Raw genomic sequence first — 24,311 nt, forward strand, 5'->3', positions numbered from 1 at the left:
AAATGCAGATGGAGACATACGTGTGTGTGTGTGTGTGTGTGTGTGTGTGTGTGTGTGTGCATTTACTTAATTCATTCTTTCTTGTGTTCTTTTTTTCTTTTGATCTATTTCTTCTTCCACAATTGTGATGAATAAAGAAATGTTTTACATGATAGCACGTATATAAACTACATCAAACTGCCTACTATTTTCAGAAGAGGGGAGGGGAGGAAAAGAGGGAAAAAAATTGGAACTCTAAGTCTTGTAAAAAAAATGAATGCTAAAACTTTTTTTGATATGTAATTGATGAAAAAATACTATTAAAAAAAGAATATTAGATAGACCCTTCGTGCATTTTTCTACTAGTATTAGTTATACTGAACTATGTGAGTTGGGAGAAACTTCAGAAACCATCCAACTCCAATTGTATGTGAACACAAATCTTTTTCACAACATTACCTTGAATACCTCCAATGAGGAGACACCCAGTATTTCCCCTCTCCATTAACTTCACTTTTCTATTGCTCTAATTGTTACGATTTTCCTTCTTATGATGGGGTCCAGATGTGTCTCTCTGCAATTTTTCTACATGGTTCTGTTTTTCTCTCAGGATCCATCTTCCACGTGAAAGCCCCTCAGATAGCTGAAGGCCATTATGTCTCTTGTGCCCTGATTTGTCTCTTCTTCAAGATAAGAGTCTTTAGTCTCTCAGATTTTCAATAATATCCTGGTGTAAGAGCAAGCAAAGTAGGATCTTTTGCTTTTGTTTATTTGTTTGTTTTTAGTATAACCAAGGACCTCTAATTGAATAATGTGATTGAAGAAGATCTTCCCCACCCATTAAAGGGCCTTGGAAGGTTTGTAGGAAGGCCCACACCTTTTGTTAATGAGCCACTGGTTCTCAAGGGTTGTGATATCCTCTGTCTCTAAAATGTGTATAAAGACTCTGAGGTATGGTTTTACTTTGAGGCTTAGTTTTTGGAAGAAAGTTTGTGTGATTTTTGATGTATGTATTGCTTACTGTCAGAAGCGCTGTCTGTTGATTTAGATTTCTCTGTATTCCCTCTGAAGTTCAGGGTGCTGATTTTTTCCCCTGAACTAAGTGAATGATAATAAAGTGATTGCTAACCCCTCAGGAGTTACCTTTCCTTTTATAAATGCATATCTAAGAACCTGTGATAGCAGGACCTCCTATGTATTTCAGATGCTTACTAATATACCTGGTCACTCTTCTCTCGAAATGCTTGTATGACCATGATCTCTTTGCTAAAATGTGATAACTAAAACCTAATCCAGTACTCCAGCTGTGGTTTATTCAGGTCAGAATATATTAGAATATGAGTTATTCCCCAATTGATAAATGATCAAAGGATATGAACAGGTAGCTTTTTAGTGGAGGAATCAAAACAATTTATAGCAATATAAAAATGCTGTAAATCATCATTGACTAGAGAAATAAAAATGAAAACCATCATGAGATATCATTTTATACCTATTAGATTGACAAAAAATGTTTGAATAGGAAAGTGACAAATGTTGGAGGGTATGTCAAAAACTTAAGACACTAATTCATTGTTAATGGAATTGTGAACTGGTCCAAACATTTTGGAGAGCAATCTGGAATTTTGTTCAAAGAGCTATTAAACTACCTAAACCCTTTGACCCAGCAATATCACAATTAGGTCTGTTTCCCAAAGTAAAGGAGAAAAGAAAAGAACCTATATATTCAAAATATTTATAGCAGCTCTCTATGTTGGCAAAGAACTGGAAATTACAGGGATGCCCATCAATTGGAGAATGACTGAACAAGTTTTGGTATATGATTGTGATGGAATATTGCTGTGCTATAAGAAATGATGAGCTCAATGATCTTAAAAAAAAACATGAATAGACTTGCCCCAAATAAAGAAAAGCTAAATGAGCAAAACCAGGCAAACTTTGTATACCCTAACAACACTGTTTTAAGAACAACTTTGAGGGGGGCGGAGCCAAGATGGCAGAGTAAAAAGACGCACATACACATAGCTCCGAACCCACAACTCACAGAACGGCTAGAGGAGACCAACTCACCGTGAATTCTGCACCCAGAGGCCACAGAATATTGGAGCGAGGGAGATTTCTGTTCTGGAGAGACCTGCAAACCTCTCACGGGAGGGTCCTTTACGCTGAGGACTGGGCGCCGGGACTGGGAGCAGAGGGCAGCCCTGCAGTGGCCGTGACACCGTGAGGAAAAGATCCAAGCAGGATACGGGGACGGGACCTCCAGCGGCCACGCGGGTCCCTCCACCCACAGAGGGACCTGCAAACCTCTCCCAAAAGGTCCGTCACGCTGCAGACGCGGAGCCCAGCCCAGACCTGCGGTGGCCGCAACTCCGAAAGGTACAGATCCAAGCAGGCTTCAGGGACGGGATCTCCAGTGGCGGCACAAGCCACCCCCCCCCCCCACAGGTGATGAGGGTCGATGAGAGAGTCTCTTTGGCGGGTCGAGAGGGGAGTGGGGTGCCCCCATGGCTCGGGCCCCCCTGGGAGATAGAAGCTGAGAGGCGGCTGCAGACAGGGGCTCCCCAAGTGGGCGGGAGCCTGGATCCATTGTGGAAGGTCTGTGCGTAAACCCCCTGAGGGAACAGAGCCTGAGAGGCAGCTCTGCCTTGACCTGACCATCTGAACTTAATTCTCACACTGAATAGCAGCCCTGCCCCCACCAAAAGCCCTAAGGCGGGAAGCAGCATTTGAATCTCAGTCCCCAAACGCTAGCTGGGAGGACCAGGAGGTGAGGTGGGTGTGAGGAGAATATTCAGAGGTCAAGCCACTGGCTGGGGAGAATGCCCAGAAAAGGGAAAAGAAATAAAACTATTGAAGGGTACTTTCTCGGAGAAAAGACACTTCCACCCTTCCTTTCTGACGAGGAAGAACAATGCTTACCATCAGGCAAAGACACAGAAATCAAGGATTCTGTGTCCCAGCCCACCCAATGGGCTCAGGCCATGGAAGAGCTCAAAAAGAATTTTGAAACTCAAGTTAGAGAGGTGGAGGAAAAACTGGGAAGAGAAATGAGAGGGATGAAAGAGAAGCATGAAAAGCAGATCAGCTCCCTGCTAAAGGAGAACCAAAAAAATGTTGAAGAAATTAACACCTTGAAAACTAGCTTAATTCAATTGGCAAAAGAGGTTCAAAAGGCCAATGAGGAGAAGAATGCTTTCAAAAGCAGAATTAGCCAAATGGAAAAGGAGATTCAAAAGCTCACTGAAGAAAATAGATCTTTCAAAACTGGAAAGGCACAAATGGATGCTAAGGACTTTATGAGAAAGACAGATATCACAGAACATAGCATGAAGATTCGAAAAATGGAAGATAATGTGAAATATCTTATTGGAAAAACAAGTGACCTGGAAAATAGAATCAGGAGAGACAATGTAAAAATTCTGGGACTACCTGAAAACCATGATCAAACGAAGAGCCTAGACATCATCTTCCATGAAATTATCAAGGAAAACTGCCCTGAGATTCTAGAACCAGAGGGCAAAATAAATATTCAAGGAATCCGCAGAACACCGCATGAAAGAGATCCAAAAAGAGAAACTCCTAGGAGCATTGTGGCCAAATTCCAGAATTCCTAGGTGAAAGAGAAAATATTGCAAGCAGCTAGAAAGAAACAATTCAAGTATTGTGGAAATACAATCAGGATGACACAAGATCTAGCACCCTCTACATTAAGGGATCGAAAAGAATGGAATAGGATATTCCAGAAGTCAAAGGAACTAGGACTAAAACCAAGAATCACCTACCCAGCAAAACTGAGTATAATACTTCAGGAGAAAAAATGGTCTTTCAATGAAATAGAGGATTTTCAAATTTTCTTGATGAAAAGACCAGAGCTGAAAAGAAAATTTGACTTTCTAACACAAGAATGAAGAGAACCATGAAAAGGTGAACAGCAAAGAGAAGTCATAAGGGACTTACTAAAGTTGAACTGTTTACATTCCTACATGGAAAGACAATATTTGTAACTCTTGAAACATTTCAGTATCTGGGTACTGGGTGGGAGTACACACACACACACATGCACACACGCACACATACATAGAGACAGAGTGCACAGAGTGAATTGAAGAGGATGGGATCATATCTTAAAAAAAAATGAAATCAAGCAGTGAGAGAGAAATATTGGGAGGAGAAAGGGAGAAGTTGAATGGGGCAAATTATCTCTCATAAAAGAGGCAAGCAAAAGACTTATTAGTGGAGGGATAAAGAGGGGAGGCAAGAGAAAAACATGAGGTCTACTCTCATCACATTCCACCAAAGGAAAGAATAAAATGCACACTCATTTTGATAGGAAAACCTATCTCATAATACAGGAGAGTGAGGGACAGGGGCACAAGCAGGGTGGGGGGGAGGATGGAGGGGAGGGCATGGGGAGGAGAATGCAATCCGAGTTCGACACTCATGGGGAGGGAAAGGATCATAAGAGAATAGAAGTAATGGGGGACAGGATAGGATGGAGGGAAATATAGTTAGTCCTATACAATACAACTAGTATGGAAATCATTTGCAAAACTACACAGATTTGGCCTATATTGAATTGCTTGTCTTCCAAGGGGAAGGGGTGGAGAGGGAGGGAGCTAAAGATGTTGGAACTCAAAGTGTTAGGATCAAATGTAATGTTCTTACCACTGGGAAATAAGAAATACAGGTTAAGGGGTCAAGAAAGCTATCTGGCCCTACAGGACAAAAGAGAAGACGGAGACAAGGGCAGGGAGGGAGGATAGAGGGGAGAGCAGATTGGTCACAGGGGCAATTAGAATGCTTGGGTTTGGGGGGGGGGGGATAAAAGGGGAGAAAATTTGTAACCCAAAATTTTGTGAAAATAAATGTTAAAAGTTAAATAAAAAAAAAAACAACTTTGAATGACTAAGTCATTTTGACTATTATAAATACCCAAACTAACTACAAAGGAACTGTGAAGGGAGACATCTACATCCAGAAAGAGAACTGATAAATCCAAGTATATATAGAATGGTTTTTACATATACAACGTACATGTGTGTGTGTGAACATATATACATATATGTAGATATAGATATTTATGGGTATATACACATATTTGTATCTAATGGTTGTCATCTCTAGGGCAGGTGGTGGAGAAGGAAAAAATAAGAAATGTATATGATAACTCTTACATATTTAAAAGGAATAGCAAGTTGTACATAATAAATTTGCAGTTTCATCTGCAATCATCTGTTTTAATGGTATGTTATGGAAATGCTTCTTTTATTTCATAAATTAAAAATAAAATACATTAAAAAAAATTTCATTCTGGGATTGCTAGTCTTCTCAATTTCCTTCACATGCCTCTTAAAAATTATTTTGTATATATTTTACATTTATTTTTCTGTGTATGTATTATTTCCCCCTAATCAAATGTAAATTCTTTGGAGGAAAAGATTATTTTATTTTTGTTCTTGTATACTTTAATACCTAGCACACTGCCTTTCATATGCAGTATTAGATACTTAAATGTTTGATGAATGAATTGAAACCCTACCTCTCTCTGCTTTCTCCTAGGTTTCCATCTCTATCACAAGCTTCCAGGTCTTATGCCAGAGAGCTGCCTCCTGATCATTGTTGGTGCTCTTGTGGGGAGTATCATCTTTGGCACCGATCACAAATCTCCACCTGTAATGGATTCAAGCATCTATTTCCTGTACCTCCTTCCACCCATCGTCCTTGAAGGGGGCTACTTCATGCCTACCCGGCCCTTTTTTGAGAACATTGGCTCCATCCTATGGTGGTCAGGAATGGGGGCCCTTTTGAATGCCTTTGGCATTGGTCTCTCTCTCTACCTGATATGCCAAATCAAGGCTTTTGGCCTCAGTGATGTCAACTTGCTTCAAAATCTGCTCTTTGGGAGTATGATCTCTGCGGTGGACCCTGTGGCAGTGCTGGCAGTATTTGAGGAGGCTCATGTGAATGAGCAACTATACATGATGATCTTTGGGGAGGCCCTGCTCAATGATGGGATAAGTGTGGTAAGTTTCAGGGGATGGGAACATCAAGTGTGGGGTTAGGAATAACTGAGTAGCCATAGGACTAATTGAGATAGTATGCTCCTAATTGACTATTATGGGAAACATGACAGATTTCAGACTCAGTGGTGGGTATGATAGATTATGGTGACTTTAATTAGTATCTGCATTACTTATATAACAGCTTACTAATTCTACATGTCATTTGGTAGACTAATCACTTCTTTAAAAAAATAACAGAGGGACATAACAAGTAGCTCTGTAGTTAAATTCAATTTTTCACTTAGCATAGGGAAATTGTTGCTAAGGGCTCTTCTGGGCTTTCACACAGTGGAAGAAGCAATAGTTAAAGGTTTTTATCCTTCTGTTTTTTCTGTCTTGTTTCCAAAAGAATTGAGTTAAATGAATATTACTTTGATGGGAGATGACTGGGGAGTAGGTTGTCTTTTTTTTCTTAAATAATATCTTTTAAATCACTCCCAGTTGTGTGACTAACATGGAATAGGTACAAATGTAGCTTTTTATAAGAGACAAACTAATGGTGGGGAAAGAATACTGGAATAGGAGCAAAAGATCCTTAGTAAAAATTCTTGTTCTGATATGTTCTACCAGTATGACCTTAAGTAAGTCACCTAACCACTGGGGCCCTCAGTTTATTCTATCTGCAAGGTTAGATTAAATGACCTCTCAGGTCCTTTTCTAGTTTTAAATCCTATAAACCTATATTACTTAGGTAAAGAAGAAGGAGAAATTAACTCGAAGGCCAAGTCAACGCAATTAATTTATGATCCAAATTTCACTTGGGAGCTTAGAGTCATCTAGATGGGCCTCCATTGATCTAATCTGACCAGGGAGTAAAACCCTTCAATAATCATGTAGGGAGTGGCTCTAGATACTTTTTTTTCTTATCTGAGAAAAAATTAGGTAGAAATGCTACTGGCAAACATTTTGATGGCATTTGTTTTATCGTTTTTGTAATATCTGGTATTCTTTGAGCAAGAATTGTGCAGGATGAGATGATATGACAGCATGGTGATCTGCATTGATGGCAGGAGTCACTGATGAACTCACAGACTCACCAAAATATCCATGGTGTATTTATGTCCCTGTAACATGTGCAATTTATAGTGTTCATACGCAACCACTTGGGCATGAAGGGTTTTTTTCCCCACACATTCTGTTATTATCCATTTCATCTGTTCTTAGTGGGTGACCAAAGCTATTTGAGAACTACTTTACAAATACCTTTTTGTTCTTAAATTCTTTCTGTTTGCCTCATACATCTAGTTCTTTTGTGGCTGGTCTCAGTTATTTCACCAAACATAGATTTAGTCTTTATTAGCTTTGGCAGTACCTGGGAGATAGTGTGGTTCAATGGAAAAAGATCAAGACTGGGAGTCATACATCTTGGGGGCTGGTCCTGGTTTTGTCACTAAGGATCTGTGTGACCTTGGGCACGTGAAAGAAGTTCTGTAGTTTTGGTTCCTGTATCTGTAAAAGGAGGTGGCCAGGGGGTGGTAGCAGATGCCTGTAATTCAAGCTACTGAGGAGACCAGGGCTATTGGAGGCCTGAGCTTGCAGTAGGTCTAAAGCTGATTAGACATCCAAACTGTTAACCATCTGACACCAGTCTTGGCAGTCTCTATTAGCAGAGGCCTACTAAAGGGTGGCAAAGTAGCTCAGGATGAAAATGGAGTAGGTCACAGCTTCTGTGCTGATTGGCACTTGAATCAGGTGCTTGACTGACCATTGTACTTCCAGCTTGGTGAGATATAAGGACCTAGTCTGAAAGAAAGGAAGAAAGGAAGGAAGGGAGAAATAAAAAGGAAATATGGTGGAAGAAGGGAGGAAATGAGGATTGTGAGAAAGAAGGAAGGATAGGAAAGGAAAAAAGAGAAAAGGAAAACGAAGAAAATAGAAAAAAGAAAATTATGCAGATAGATTAGACAACCTCTAAGCCAAGACTTCTCTAATATAGTTCTGAAAATAAGTAAATATATTGACACTTTCATAAAGCCATTTGAAAAAAACAAAAAACAAAAACTGAACTCTATGTCTTTAAGTATTGCTTAGATCTCTTTCCTTTAAAAAAAATTGACCTCTTTTTTTTCTATCACCTTAATTTCCAAATATTTCTTGTTTCCTCTTCTACCCAGTGAGCCCTCTCTGTTACAAAGAATAAAGAAGAAAGAAAAAAAATGACAATGTTCCACACCCATAGTGCTACACCTCTGCCAAAATGGAGGAACCCCTATCTTATCTGCCTGGCAAGCATTTAATAAGTGCTTTATCTTTTAGAGCGTTGTATTTCAGTACTTCAAGTTTTTGCAGATTGAAACTTCTTAATGACTTAATTTGTCAAATTCAAATTTCTGTGGCTAAAATATTCATCCCTCTAAGTTCAATGGTTAGCCTCTCCAATATTAGCTTTGCTGGTCTCCAAAAAACAAATATACAATCCCCTACTAGATTATAGGCTAAAACATATGTAAAACATATACACACATATATGTATGTGTGTATATAAATATATGCATATATATAATAAGGTAATAACTATAAAGTTATAGTAATTCATGGAACTGATTTGTATCTAGGGTATCCAATCATGGTTTTATAGTGCCTTTTATGGAGTCACTGATACATTATCTCTGTGGTAAATTTACAGAACAGAAACCATTAATTGTGTACCAGGCCCCTCCTATTACCCTGACTAAACAAAGCCAAATTTACTCCCAGAATCAGGCTTAGAATCGGTATTCTTGTGGTCAGAGCTAAATCAAACCCTCTATTTGTATTTGAAAAGTCAACATGCTAAAGAGTCATATCTATTAAGGCAAAGAGCCTCTGAGTATTACAGAAACTATTTTTTCTCTTTTGAGTGGAAGAGAGAAAGCAAAAGTCATTGAAAAAGCAGTGCATTCTCACATGGGGATGACAGATGGGGCAACTATGTCAACTCAAGCTCAAAACCACTGAAGCAGAGCAAAGGAAACCCTTTACCAAACTAGAAAAGGCATTTGATGGCTCTGGACAAGGTCCAGAAATTCATGGGCTCAAGAAATGAAAAGCTCTTTAGAGATATAACAGTGACTATCCTTGTCCTTACTTCCTGAAGGCCAGATATGTTATATCTCACCCTTCCCCCACAGTTCTATAGTAACCTTAATGGGATTTGGGGTGTCTAGTCTTTCTACCATTGACTCAAGACCTGCCACTTTGTGTTCCTCCAATTTTAGGGGTTCTCCAGTTCCATTTAGTGACAACAGATTAATTTTCCAAAGGGATAATTGCTTCAAGATACAGCAAGAACAACTCTATATACATCCCTCTCATGCCCTAACATCTAGGGACATAATAACCTTTTACACCACCTTAGTCTAAGAAGTGGAGTGATAGAACATTAGTTAGTAAAACTATACAGCATGGTGCCACCAAGTTCCAAGTGTAAAGCCCCACTGGATTTATGTACATATGCAAGCATTCTGGTTTCTCCAATCTTCTCTTCTGGGTTGCAAGCAATATCCAGCCTAGCATACTACTCCCAAAATCACCATGGCTTGATCATCAGGTCCAGGGACTCCATCACCTGTGTCTACAACTGAAAATGCCAAATAAGATAGAACAAAAGCCCAAACCTGATTCTCAGGACCATAGAGTATAAGGTAGAGAAGGAAGATAGCCATTCACCCCCATCCAGCTCAATACAGTACACAAATTTCAGATGAACAGGATCTTCATCTCTTAGATGCTGCCAAAAAAAAAGAAAGAAAGATCGGGACTATCTAGGTTTGGTAGCTTTAAAAAAAATGCAGCCTGTTCTAGCTACACAAACAGTGGGAAAAGGCTGCTTTTACCTACATGGTAGGGAAATGTAGTAGGATGTCTTCTCTCAGAATCAAGTTCTTGCCATCTTCCTCATGAATGTCTTCATCTCGAATGATCTGGGCATGTACAGCAAAATTGCATTATAAATAAATCTAGTCCACTTCTTGTTTTAGAATTGAAGAGACTGAGGCCCAAGAGGTTTCTCAGAGCCACAGAGTTGGAAGGAACCCCAGAAGTCTTCTAGTTCTTCCCCTTTTCCCTCTCCAGCCACAAACTTTTTTTTTTTTAACAGATAAGTAGTTTGGTGCCTAGAGAGTGCCATTTTTTGCTAATAGGTGTCAGAGCTGGGATTTCCATCTGGATCCTTTCCCTCCAAACCCTGTGCCCTTTCCACTATGCGCATGTACTTCCCCTCCTTGTTATTGCCTACCAGAGGGTGAACTTTTACTTGATATGTAAGACACGTTGCCAGATTCTGTTCAATCCTATTATTTCATTGGACTACGTGACTTGATTTGTCCCCAAATAAATACTTACATGTCACACAGAATTGAGTTCCTTGGCATTAAATGAGTTGCTCAGTTATTTTTCAGTCACGTCTGACTCTTTATGACCCCATTTGGGGTTTTCTTGGCAAAATTCCAGAGTGGCTTATAATTTCCTTCTCCAGCTTATTCTACAGATGGACAACTGAGGCAAACAGGGTTAAGTGACTTATTCAAGGTCACATTGCTAGTAAGTGTCTGAGGCCAGATTTGAACTCTAGAAGATGAGTCTTCCTGACTCCAGGTCCTATACTCTATCCACTGTGCCACTTGGGTGCCCTACAGCATCAAAATTATGTGCATTCAGAAACAATATGTGTTAAAAAGTGACCCTTGTTGGGCCATATTTCTCTGCCTCTACCCCCATATCTTTGCCCTGGGTCTACCTTTCCTACATCTTGTCTTAGCTCTACCTTTATTTTACCTTTGTGGTTTCTTCTCGTTGTAGGGATACTCAGGATTTAGGTTTTTGATACAATATTTAAAAATGAGAAAAGCAAAGGCATCTTAACATATTGACATGGTACAAACTCCTCATTGTGATTTCCAAGATCTCTTACTTCTCCCCTTTTCTCCAGCACTCTACTTCTCTATCATTACACACCTTGCCAGTCCTTCCATTCCAGGGAAGAGATTAAAAGTGAGGCTTAAATCACGACAAATTAATTAATAAGTTTGTTTCAAGACTGGGTATATATATATTGGTGTTGGGGAGGATGGGGTGGAGATTTGAAACTAATGAATAAAAATGGACTTTGTGGATTATCTCTAAATTTCTGATATCTCGGCTATATTTTCTCCCACCCGTAACTATGATTGGAAATTCATAGGATCATGGATTTAGAGCTTTTATGATCTTAGAAATCACTATCAATCCATTCTCCCACATTTTACAGATGAGAAGATTGAGGTACAGTGAATAGCACACTGGGTCTGGAGTCAGGAAGACCTGAATTAAAATCCAGTGCTATGTTACCTTGAGCAAGTCACTTAACCTCTGTCTGCCTCAGTTTCCCCAGTTATAAAATAGGAATAATAATGTCTCTTTCCTCCCAGGATGGTTGTGAAGATCAAATAATATAACATTTGTGAAGCACTTAGCACAGTGCTTGGCACACAGTAGATGCTTAATAAAAGCTTGTTTTCTTCTTCCTTCTAAGGTCATATAGCTATTAAGTGTCTAAAATGGAATTGGAACCCAGACTTTCCTGATTCCATATCCAGCATTCATGGTACTAGAGGTGTCAAACATGCTTATGTGGCCCGCAACATTCCCTAGTGTTGATGAAGGCTGAAGCGGGGTGAGACCCTCACAAAGACCAGGATACCAGGGGCAGGTCGCCTCGAGAAGAATTCATGGACTTAAGCATTGTAGAGGTCAAAGTAAAGAGTAATTATGCTTTTCAGCAGACAAAAGTTCTTAGGAAACCCGCAATCTTAGAGGGGTTCAGATAAAGTGTATGTAGGATATTCTATAATAAAGCCTGTGCCAAATATGCTAACTAGGTGTTTTGGGGTGGGATTAGAGAGTGGTTAAGGAGTGGTCAGTTCTTAAAGGAACATGCACTTCTGGTATCTACTTCACAGGTATTTTACCCAAAATTCATTGGGAAACAGCCCAAGGTGGGGCTACCTGGATGTGTGGTTTTAGACCTGAAATGTCATCAAATCAACCAATGGTCAGAGTTGGCTGAGAAATACCAGGTTGCTTTCATCAATGTCTTGTTAGACAAGATAAATGTAAGGGAGTATACGTATGTCTAAGTCTAGGATACATGTGATTGGTCAGTGAGTAATAAATGTTATGACCTGGAGCCCATCCTGTTCAGCCAGTACACAGCTGGTTCAGACTAATGAGTTCTGTAGATGCAGCTGGCTACTATAGCAGGAAAGAAGATAACAGGCTGCTGGAACAGGCTGTGTCCTTAGGCTGGGGAGAAACTGTCTGGGATACTGTTTTGAGGTTAGGGGGAAATGTGATTTTAGAATTGGGCCCCAAACACATGTGCCCAAGTACCCCATCAGTGCCACTGGAGCCAAACTAAAATGTAATTGGAAACCATTAAACAACACAAATAAAAATACAATACAGTGTAGATAACATTAAAATCTAAAGCTAAATCAATAGAATTAGTCTGATGATTAGTCTCTCTGCCACTGACTCAATACCACACCAGTTTGTGTTCCTCCAATTTTAGAGGTCCCCCAGTTCCATTTAGTGACAACAATCACACTAATTTTACAAAGGGATATTTACTTCTAGGTACAGTAAGAACAAACAGACACATTTCCCTCCAGCACCTAGGGACACCACTTCAGTCTCTAGGGAGTAGAGGAAGGGAGCACCGGTTGGTGGGACTTGGTAGCATGGTGTCACCAAGTTCCAAGTGCAAAGTCCACCTGGGCTTGTGTCCATATTCCAGCATTCTGGTTTCTCCAAGCTTCTCTTTTTGTTGGAAGCAACATCCAACCTGAAATCTTGCCTCCATGGTCACCATGGCTTGAGCATCCAGGTCCTGGGACTCCATCACCATTGCCTATAACTGAAAAAGTCAAATGAGTTTGATGCTCTGGTTCTACATTATGTTACTTCATAAGTTCACCATGATGAATGATTCACTGTGGTACATGGCACTGGAGCTGCCTCAGATTTGCTGCCAACAAGCTCATCAATCAACAATGAAACGTACTATATGCCAGGTGCTATGATGGACACCAGGGATAAAAAGACAAATGCCATCTAGTGTTCATGGAATACGACAGATAGAAGGAGATCTGAAGATTATCTGTCCCAGTCCTTATTTCAAAGATGAGGAAATTGGAGCCCAGAGAAATGAAGAGACTGGCGTACAATTACATAGCTAGTAAATGACAGGATCAGGATTAGAATGTAAAGCTTGTGCTCCTTAATTTACTGCCTACAGCATGTTCACCATTCTGCCTCCTTAGCTGCTAGGAAGAGACATCTTCCTTCTATAATGTCCACCTGTGCACTGTCGGTATGTAATGAATTTAAACATACAGGAAAATTTTGCTTACATCCAGTCACCTTTTTATATATTTATATCACTTGGCTCTGGAGACAGTTATCCAAGCCACATAAACATTGCTTCTGGAAAGGGTATATGAAGTGAATATCTATTCTATTCACCATTACTGTAACTTCCCAAACCAAAATATGCTTCCCAGTCCTCTATCTGTATTTTCTACACCATTAGAAGGTAAGTTTCTGTAAAGTGGTGGATGTGGGGAAGAGGTAAAGATCTTCCCCATCCATTAACATGCCTCAGATACCTTTTGTTAATTTCTAAAGAAGCACAAGGTCAGGAGTGTCACACCCTCCAGCCCTGGAAAGAGTATACTCTGAGGTGAGGTTTTGCTTTGAGGCTTATTTTTTGAAAGACTCTGAGCCGTCCTTTTAAGAAGCTCCTCCCACCCCCTTTGAAAACCTAGATGCTGGTGCTTCTCTCTGGTAATGAAGTATGCATTGTCTATAGTCAGACAGTTGGAAGCCCTGTTTTGTCATTTCTGCTTATAATTTCTCTTTGTATTTTCTCTGAAGTTCAGGGTGCTGCCTTTTACCCCAAAACTAAGTGAATAATGTATATGCTTGATTAAAGTTGATTGTTGACCCCTCAAAAGTTGCTCTCTTAGAAAAGTAGATCCAAGAATCTGTGCAGCAGGACCCCGTCTCGTGCATGCCCGAGGGGGTCTTTGCTGATACAGTTTCTTGAGGCCTTGCTTTTGTAGTTGTATCACCAGCACTCAGTGCTTGCAACTCAGTAAATACTTACAAATGATACGCTTTCATTTGATACTGTATAACATAGCTTATATCTAGCCAGGCTTTATAATATTTATATCTTTGGATCATTTTGCTAAGCAAACTTCTACAAGGGAAACTTGTACAACTTCATTACACTTACAGTCTTATTGCTTTGAAATTATGGGCATACTCGATCCATCTCTATGTGGTAGCTAGGAATCTCAGTGGATACAACACTAGATCTAGTCAGGAAGGCCTGAATTCAAATCGGCCTCAGACCCTTACTAGTTTTGTGATGCTGGAAAAGTCAAAAGACCTTTGCCTGCCTAAGGTTCCTCATCTGTATAATAAAAATACTACCTCTCAAAGCTGTTGTGAGAATCAAATGAAATAAGATTTATAAAGTGCTTTGTAAAGCTTAAAGCGATGATGATGATGATGATGACGTGCCATGATGCATCAAACCTGCCCTGTGCTGAAGAAAATTCCTGAAATAACTGTTATACAACAGAGTTGAGATCGTGGAGATAATCTGATCCAAAACCTTTATTTGGCGGATGAGGGTATTGAGTCCTAAATGGGAGAGTTCATTTGTCCCATACTAATTTAAGTTTCTGATCTATCCAAATTTATAAATGTGTAAATTATACCTGGAGATCTAATACATCTAATATATGTATATATAAAATGTCTAATATGAGATTTATTCTATCTAACTATTGCCATAACTATACCTATGAAAGTGTGTTATGTATATGCAGACATACATATATATACATATGTACATACACACATGCATGCATGCACACACATATATATGTATATATATACGTACATACATATATCCACACACAAACATTCACATATAGATAAAATTTAAAGCCGTTTCTACTATGCAAACTTCATTCCATTCAGGCTGGTCTCCTTAATGTCTCTTTTACAAGTCATACTTGTTCTCGACAAAATACCATTACTCATGGCTTTCCTAACTGCAATGGCACTGCTCCCTCCCCTCCTTCAAAAGCTTATTTTTTCTCTTGCAAAACGTAACTCACTTCAGTGAATTATCCTCAAGATTATTACAGCCCACACTGAACTCTCTCTTCTCTGAATTCCAGTTGTATTTTGTGAAAAAAAAGCCCAGGCAGTTTCCAAATAAAAGACTGCCTATTTTTACCTTTGAGTAACTAACTGTCTGGTATCTAATCTAGTATCTGGTATGTAGGGGAGGGTGATCCTTCTCCAAAGATTATGTTGGCCCCAAGAATTTTTCTCTTTCCTCTTCCTCTTCTTCCTCTCCTATAGAATTGTCTTTCTAGAGATAGAGGACTGAGGAAAAAGGAGAGGGATTTTGAAACAAAACTTCAATACAGTTTGGTTAATTCCCTCATAATAGATCAAAGAAACCAATGAATAGGATTGTCCCTGGGGAGGTGGAGAAGGAGGGTCTCTAGTGCATTAGGAGTAGAGTCATCTTGCCCAGAGCAACAAGGAGGTCAATTTGATTTATGGGTAGCCCACATTGTGAATAATTTCTAGTCATTTTCATCTCAAAGCATTGGAACTAGATAGGAGATCTCATTCTAATTTGTAAGTAGACAGAGTTCCAAGGTGGAGAGGAGTACCTGAATGAAGGTTGGGCCAAGAGGTGGGGCAGGCGTATCATCAGGAGGAGCATCTGGAAGAAACAAGGAAATTTTGGGAGAAAGAAAAGGTGCCTCTATTCCAAATGGTCAGGGTATTTTCCATGGGTACATGTCAAATCAGCATAAGGTTACACACAGGCATATACACCCATACATTACATGACATTTTGAAACTGAAATATTTGTACTTTTTTGAACTTTGGGGACATAATATATATTTATAATTGTGCATCTAGGACAGGTGTTTTGCACCTAGAGTCTATGGACTTAAAGACAGATAGATAGACGGACTGATAGACAGATAGATAGATAGATAGATAGATAGATAGATAGATAGATAGATAGATAGATAGATAGATAGATAGATAGATCATGTCAATATAATTTATTTCTTTTGTAATCCTATGTATTTTATTTATATATTTAAAAGCATTATTCTGAAAAGGAATCCATAGGTTTCACTGGACTGACAAAGGAGCCAATCACATTCACACACACACACACAAACACACACAATGTTCTGAATCTCTGTTTTAGAGCAGACCTGAGAGCCCATCTAGTTCAATATCCTCATTTTACAGGTGAGGGACCTGAAGCCTAGGACTTGAATCCAGGACCTATACTGTGCCATATGATTTGACATATACTTGAGTATAGTGAAACCACTCACTGCATTAGATTGTTCAATGCCTGTCTCTTAAGTTACTGGAATTCTTCTGATATCCACATAAAGAAAATAGTGGCTATATAAATATGCTACATCCTGAAACAATTCTACACAATTGGAGAAAGATTTTCTTCATGTTGTCTGAGATGCTGCTGTGACCTTTAGAAGCCTTTCACAGTATGTCTTCAGTTCCTTTTTAAATCTAGGCAGTAGCAGACATGATTAATACGCAGTCACTTTTTCTCTTTTTAGCCTATGCCTTCAGTCACCCCCTCTCCAGCTCAGCTCAGTGCATAGCACCCACTCCATTACCCTGCTATCATCCCCACACATCCAATCTGACCAATCTGTTTTGCTTTTATTCAGTTCTTGGCAAAAATAGCCCTCTTGGAAATATATCCATGATGGTAATTTTCTTATCTGTAAAATGAACTGATTGGGCTAAATGATCTCTCAAGCACTTTCTAACTCTTAAAAATACCATCATTGTCTATCCAAAACATGCCCAAGATTATGGACTGCTTAGGTCCTGAGCAATTATCTCTAGGGCTTTTTAGCCCCCATGGTACTTGTCGATTGTTGTGTGAGTTTCCCAGAGGTCTGCTGTCATAGACTAATATTAGTTCATGGGATCATATATCAAGAGCTGAAATGGGCCTTCAACTCTGATTTTATAGATGAGGAAACTGAGGCCCAAAGAGATTCTATGACATGCCCAGTTTCTTTCAGGTGATAAGTAATAGGAGGGTCTCTAGGGCATAGAGAGTGAGGTCATCTTTCCCAGAGCAATAAGGAGGTCAACTTGATTTCAGGGCAGTCCACATTGTGAATAGTTTCTAGTTATTTTCATCTAGAAGCTTTGGGGATTACCTATTAAAACTAGGTAGGAGATCTCAGTCTAATTCATTAGTAAGCAGAGTTCCAAAGTGGAGAAGAATACCTGAATGAAGGTTGGGCAAAGAGGCAGGGCAAATGTATCATCAGGAGAGGCTCTTGGAAGAAACAAGGAAACCTTTGGCATTTTTAGAATAAAGAGATTGGGTCTGAAAATGGATTTTCTGATTTTAGGGCCAGCCTTATTTTCCTTGGACTATGTGGTCTTCTATACAGTTGGTAGACTCCATGTAGTTTCTCCAAGTATTAGTATATAAAATAAACTGAAAAACCCTGAAAAATGCATCCCTGTTTCATTGTAGTAGTGTTACAAGGTATGTGAGATGCCACTGATTCTGATGCAAGGATGTGGTACTTTACATCCAATAGCTATCCTGGTAAATGTTTAACAACCAACTTTTCGGGGGAAAAAGCATGCGGGACATACTTTTAAGTTTGAGCTATATTATTTGCATTTTTCCCATCTCTTTCTTAAGTCTGGTCAACAAAACAATAAATCATGTCCTGATCTGAAATATTTACTAATTTCTAAGGTGTATTTGCTCACACTGAAAACGTAAGAATGAGCATTCTGAGTCCCTTCTAAATGGTTTCAGTAAAAAACTACAACACAGAAGAGTAGCCTTTAGCTATTTTAAAAATTAATCAACAAGTGTTTATTAAGCATCTACTATTTGTCAAGAACTGCAAAGTACCAGATAGAAAAATCAAAACACCAACAGCAAAACCAGCTCTACCAACTAACATTTATATGGCATTTGAAGGATTCAAAGTGCTTTACATATAGTCTCATTTTAAAATAGTGCCTACCCTCAAGTAGCTCATATTCTATTAGCTATTAATAATATTAATACAGATTATTATAGGATTTCAGAGCTAGAAGGAACCTTAGACACCATTTAGGTCCCCCTCTCATTTATCTTTACAGATGAAGAAACTGATGACTGAGAGGTGAAAAAATATTTCCCGAGTTAGCAATGAACATCATTGAACTGAGAATCAGAAGAGACCTTAGAGTTTATAATGCTCTGCGCTCTAGTGGAAAAACAATTTGAAACCTAGAGAGGTAAAGGGAGGTGCCCAAGACAATGTAAGTATAAGTGAACAGAGGCAGGGTTCAAACCTCAGTCTGTAAACCTAGGGCTACTTCCAGAGTCTCCCCTAAATTAGTGAGAGAGTTTGAACTCTAGTCTCCCTAGTCCTCTAGTGTTTAGCTCTTTAGCCAGAAAAGCTTGCTAAGCAGCTTATCCAAGTCCAGGAGTTAATAATAAGAAGTTGTTGATAAGGAGTTGATAAGGAATCTTTGTTGTTGTTCAGCATTTCAGTCATATCCCATTCTTCGTGATCCCATTTTGGGTTTTCTTGGAAAAGATGTTGGAGTGGTTTAGTATTTCCTTCTCCAACTCATTTTACAGATGTAGAAACAAAGGCAAACAGGATTAAGTGACTCACCCAGAGTCACACAGCTAGTAAGTGTCTGAGGCCAGATTTGAACTCAAGCCTTCAAACTGAGACCTGGGAAATAATTTTATGTAGAAAGGTCAAGGTCATCCACTAAATCCTGGGCCATTGCCATTTGTCTTAACTTATGTCTTGCCACTGGACTTGGATGACTCACAAGACTGATGACTTTGTATAGCCTTGACTTATTTAAATCCAATTCATTTACAAGTCAAGTCATCAACCTTGTGGTGTCATTGGTCCTTTTTGAGAATGAAAAATGAAAAACAACAATTTCCTGACTCCAGACCCGGTGTTATATCCTCTGAACTGCCTAGCTTCCTCGAACCACTTATTTATCATAATGTACCTCTTTACAACCTTTGTCCCCCTCATTTCAGCACTTAAGAAGATAAATGACTGTAATTGTTACTTCCCTCACAATTTAGGCATGCTACCATCATCTCAGCATGAAATCATACTTATCCTGAATTAAAGACAGCTTCCAATCTCAAAGGGGCTTTCACAAGATCACAGATTTACAGGTCAAAGGGACCTTAGTGACAGTCTAATTCAATGCCCCTCATTTTACAGATGAGGACAAGGACTGGCTCAGAGTCTCATGGATAATGATTGGAAGAAACTAGGATTTGAACCCTGGTTTTCTGATTATGGATCCATTGCTACTTCAACTGTACCACACCAATAGGACCTTTCAAATGGAACACAATTTTCAAACTCTATCAAATTATATCTCTTTTTAAAATACCTAAAATTAAGTAAATGTTAACTAATACAAAAGATGATCTTTTTCAAAAATAAGTATTCTCACTCATTTTTGTGCCATTGAACCCTTTTGGTAGTCCAGTTAAAATAATGTTTTTAAATGCATAAAACACAATGCATAGGATTACCAAGGAAATCAGTCACATTCAGAAAAAGAAATCAACATATTTTTTAAAAAGTTCATAGACTCTAGTTAAAGAACATTGTAGAACAACTTTAAACTATCATATTAAATATTTTTTGTTTTAATATATCTTCATTTCAACATACATCATTTCTCCTGTCACCTAGCTAGAGACCCAATACCTATAAGAAACAATAAAAAAGAAAGAAAAAAATGCTTCAGCAAGACTAACCAACCATGTATGCAATATTCGTCACTTATAGTCCTCCAAGAAAAAGAGTGAGGTAAATTCTCATATTTCATCTTGAAGGCCAAGGATCATTCTAATTTCACAGTCTTCAATTCTGATTTATTGTCATTGTCTTTGTTCTTTCCATTTATACTGTCGTTTTATGTATATTGCTTTTTTCTGGTTCTGGTTTACTTTACTTTGAATCTGCTCACAGAAGTTTTCTCATGCTTCTCTGCATTCTATATACTCATTATTTCTTCCAGCACAGTAATATTCCATCACATTTTACTGCAACTTACTTAGCCATTCCCCAATTCCTGGGCATCTACTTGTTCTTTACTACTACAAAAAGTACTGACATAAGGATTTTGGCATATAGGCCCTTCTTTTAATCTTTTGATTTTCTTGCAGTTGAGATCTCTAGCCATGGGATCTCTGAGTCAAAGGTAGAAGGATTTAAGCCCATACACACTTTCTTAGAATGGTTCCAAATTGTTTCCCAGAACAGTTGGGCTAAATCGCTTTTAAAAACAAATAAACTTCTGAATACTTATATCTATATCTTTTTCACCTATATCTTATAGTGTTGCTATAAATTAGCAAGCATTCTACAAGCATTTAAGTACTATGCTATTATTAATATAAGTATCTGACTAGAAGCAAACTTGCTGAAACTTTCAGCAGCCTCTTTATATTCATGTCCTAATTTGATCATAAATATCATTGGGCAGTTGAAACACAGCTCTCTGTCTTGAAACTTCAAAGTCCTTGGTTACTTACTTTTTAGCTGACACAGGAAGTCAGGAGACCTAATTGTCGTCTCAGATTTACTGCTTACTAGACATGTAACCTTTGGTTAAAAAAAAAAAAATCACTTCACCTTTTTTTGGCCTGTTTCTTCTTCTGTAAAATGATGTGATCAGACTATAATGTAATCTCCAAGGCCTATTTTCTACAGGAAATCATTCTTACACCATCTTGATTTCAGTGCCTTTCCTCTGTTAATTATTTCCTATATATCCTGTGGCAGATAAGTGACACAGTGGACCAGGTCTGGAATCAGGAAGACTCATGCTTCTGAGTTCAAACCTAGCCTCAGACACTCACTCGTTGTGTGACCCTGGGCAAGTCACTTAACCCTCTTTGCCTCTATTCCTCATCTATAAAATGAGCTAGAGAAGGAAATGACAGACCGTTTTAGTATTTTTGTCAAGAAAATCCCAAATAGAGTCACAAAAAAAAATTGGACATTGACTGAAAACTACCCAACAAAATCTGTCCAGTATATATCTTCCTTTGTATGTCTTTGTTTGCATGATGTCTCCCATATTAGACTGCAAGTTTCTTGAGGGCAGGGACTATCTTTTGCTTCTTTTTGTGTCCCTAGAACTTGGAATAGTGTCTGGCACATAGTAGAGGCTTATTAAATATTGATTGATTGATTGAAATAATGCTCTGGGCTTCTTTAAGGATCTCTCCCCTTGTCTGCTTCTTAGGTCTATCAAAATTCTGTCTCTGAAGGTTTCTCTGATATATTCTTTAATCTTTGATCAAATCATCTTACCAGTTTCTGTTGAAGAAAACTAGAAAGAAAGAAAATCTAGCATCTCTACACTTCTAGCTGTCAAAACCTTTGTCTCTCTAATTAAATCAAAAAACCTTATGCTTTTTATTCCCCACTCTAATTGGAGTAATATATCCCCCCATCTTTTCTCAGTTTCTTAAATATAAATTCAATCATTTTAGTTCACCAGCCTTAGCAATTATTTTTTCTCAGAACTGCCCAGGATACAGTTTAAAATGATAGTATCTATTACTGAAAAACAGTTTTCTGATTTCATTAAACTATACAATGCTTTTGTAAGACAAATGAGGATGGCTCTTGATGATGCTCCCTGGCCATAATAGAGAGCAAAGATTCTGCCTGCTATATCACACTCATACTACTTGTGGCCTAGAGCCACAGCTGTGAATATATCATTTGCGAGCCCATGCTCTTCAAAGACCAATCCAACATGCCTCAACCCTGGATCTTTCTGACATCAGAAAGGAGGGAGAGACTTCAGCATGTACAGGAGCCTGCAAAACACATCAATCTTGGTTGGAGCATGGTTACATGGGGTGTATCAAAGACAAGCCAAGCCAGTTCTTACTGACTCTACCATCTGACTGATGAGTTTTCAGTATGGACATTTACACCTAAGAAATTGGCAAATACTAGAAATTGAGTGGTGCAGTGGACAGAGTTCTGGGCCAGGAGTCAGGAAGACTCATCTTCCTGAGTTCAAATCTAGCCTCAGATACCTACTAGCTGTGTGACCTTGGGCAAGTCACTTCACTCTATTTGCCTCAGTTTCCTCATCTGTAACACAAACTGGAGAAGGAAATGGCAAATTGCTCCAGTATCTCTGCCAAGAAAACCCCAAATAGGGTCATGAAGACTTGGCATGACTGAAACAACTGAACAACAGTAACATAATTTGGGATTTGGTTTATTGTTTTGTTGATTGTTTAGACTTAAAAAAGTAATGGAGAAAAATTAATAATGCAGATTAAGCTTAAAAGTGCATTGCATGTTTACTTTTCCCCTCCAAGACCTACTTAAACATCTACTAGAATGCTACTCTATAGTTATACAGATATTTGAAATACTGCTAAGGATTCTTTTTTTGCTTGTTTTTTTAGGGGTCTGAAGTGGGTGTGAGGGAGAAGAGTTGTAATTTTATCAGTGTGGGGAATTCCTGGGGCTTTTTCCTAACTTTAGGTCTTAGAGGTTTTCCTGGGGAGCATTGAAAAGTTGAGGTTACTTGCTCAAGGTAGCACAGATATTATGTATAGGGACAAGGCTTGAACCCCAATCTTGACTACCACTATCATTATTCCATGCTACCACTGTAAAGTTAACCTCCTTGATTATACTTGGACTTCAATTTCTCAAACTGGTTCGTGTGCTCTAAGAAATGAACAGGAAAACTTCAGAGAGGCCTGGAAAGACTTATATGAACTGATGCTGAATGAAAGAATCAGAACCAGGAGAACTTTGTACACAGCAACAACCACAGTGTACAAGGATTTTTTCTTATAGACTTAGTACTTCATTGCAATGTAAGGACTTACAAAATTCCCAATGATTTCATAAAGCAAAATGCCTGTCACATTCAGAGAAAGAATGATGGGATTTGATTGTGGAATGTAGCAGACCATTTTTACGTTTTGGTTTGTTTTATGATATCTCCCATTCTTTTTAATTCTTCTATGCAACATGACTAAGGTGAAAATGTGTTTAATAGGAATGTATGAGTAGAACCTATTTAAGATTGTATGCCATCTCAGGGAGGGTGGGGGGAAAGAGAGGAAGGGAGGGGAAAAAAATCGAAGTTTTATGGAAGTGATTGTAGAACACTGAAAACAAGTAGAGTAATGATAATAATATGGGTGGCATCTTCTTCCCAAAAGGCATGAATCAGATAGCATGAGTATGAGCTTGGTGACCTCTCAAGATCCTTTCCAACCCAATGCTTCAACAGTGCAGCAAACAGATGTAAGACAATTTCAGTTTGTGGCAGCTGCATTCAAATCTTCGAGTTACAACATATTCTTAGAGTTTTCTTTAAGTTTGCCTACAGGCACCCCATCCCGCACTCCCACCCCACAAACTCCAGTTAAGCTCAAGCAAAGCTAATGTTTCTGGTTGCTGTGGGATACTTCCTTGATCTGAGTTGAACTTTGAATATGCAACACCCAGTGATTTCCAAGGGCCTCATCTATATTGTTCCAGGACTAGAGTCATGCTGGGGTGGAACAGTAAAACCACTGAATTTCTCTTGGATTTCTTTTGTAACCATAAATTACTGTTTTCCCTCTCAAAACTCAGCCAAGGTTTGCTAGAAATGTGGCCTCAGTTTATTTAAATAAAAGATACTGCTACCAACTCAATTAACTACTAACTGAATCCAGATTTGTCAAAAGGCTTGCAAATTGATGAAGTTTCCCCTCCTCCCCTACGAACACACACACACAAAATTTGGGAGTCAATTTGCATAGGCATCAGTCATTTCTGGGATCAAGGGCCAAAGTAGAAGCAGCTTGGGGACTACAGCTAAAAGGCCACTTAATGTGGAAAGGAGATAATTCAATTTCCCCAAGAATACTAAGGGTGAAGCCAAAGTCAGAGTTTGGTATTGATAAAAACAAACAGGAAAAAAATAAGGTAAATAAAGACAAAATATATGCAAAGTAAATACAAAATAATTTGCTCAGAGGTTAGGGAGGAGGATGCTACTACTGGAATGAATCTGGAAAATCTCCTGTAGAAGGTGACTCAAGCTGATCCCTAAAGCAAGGCAGAATTCAAATAGACAGAGTCATGCGGCATGATGAA

General features: G+C 38.8%; 1 protein-coding gene across 1 annotated transcript in view; it reads left to right on the forward strand.

Annotated features, from left to right (window-relative positions):
• SLC9A4 (solute carrier family 9 member A4) overlaps positions 1 to 24,311 on the forward strand; it is a 103,177-nt gene that overhangs the window by 20,232 nt on the left and 58,634 nt on the right. The window contains exon 2 of the mRNA XM_072621732.1: positions 5,542 to 6,005. Coding sequence (XP_072477833.1) covers positions 5,542 to 6,005 — 464 coding nt within the window. The remainder of the gene's footprint in view (positions 1 to 5,541; positions 6,006 to 24,311) is intronic.

Source organism: Notamacropus eugenii, chromosome 6 (assembly GCF_028372415.1).
Source record: "Notamacropus eugenii isolate mMacEug1 chromosome 6, mMacEug1.pri_v2, whole genome shotgun sequence".
NCBI lineage: Eukaryota > Metazoa > Chordata > Mammalia > Diprotodontia > Macropodidae > Notamacropus > Notamacropus eugenii.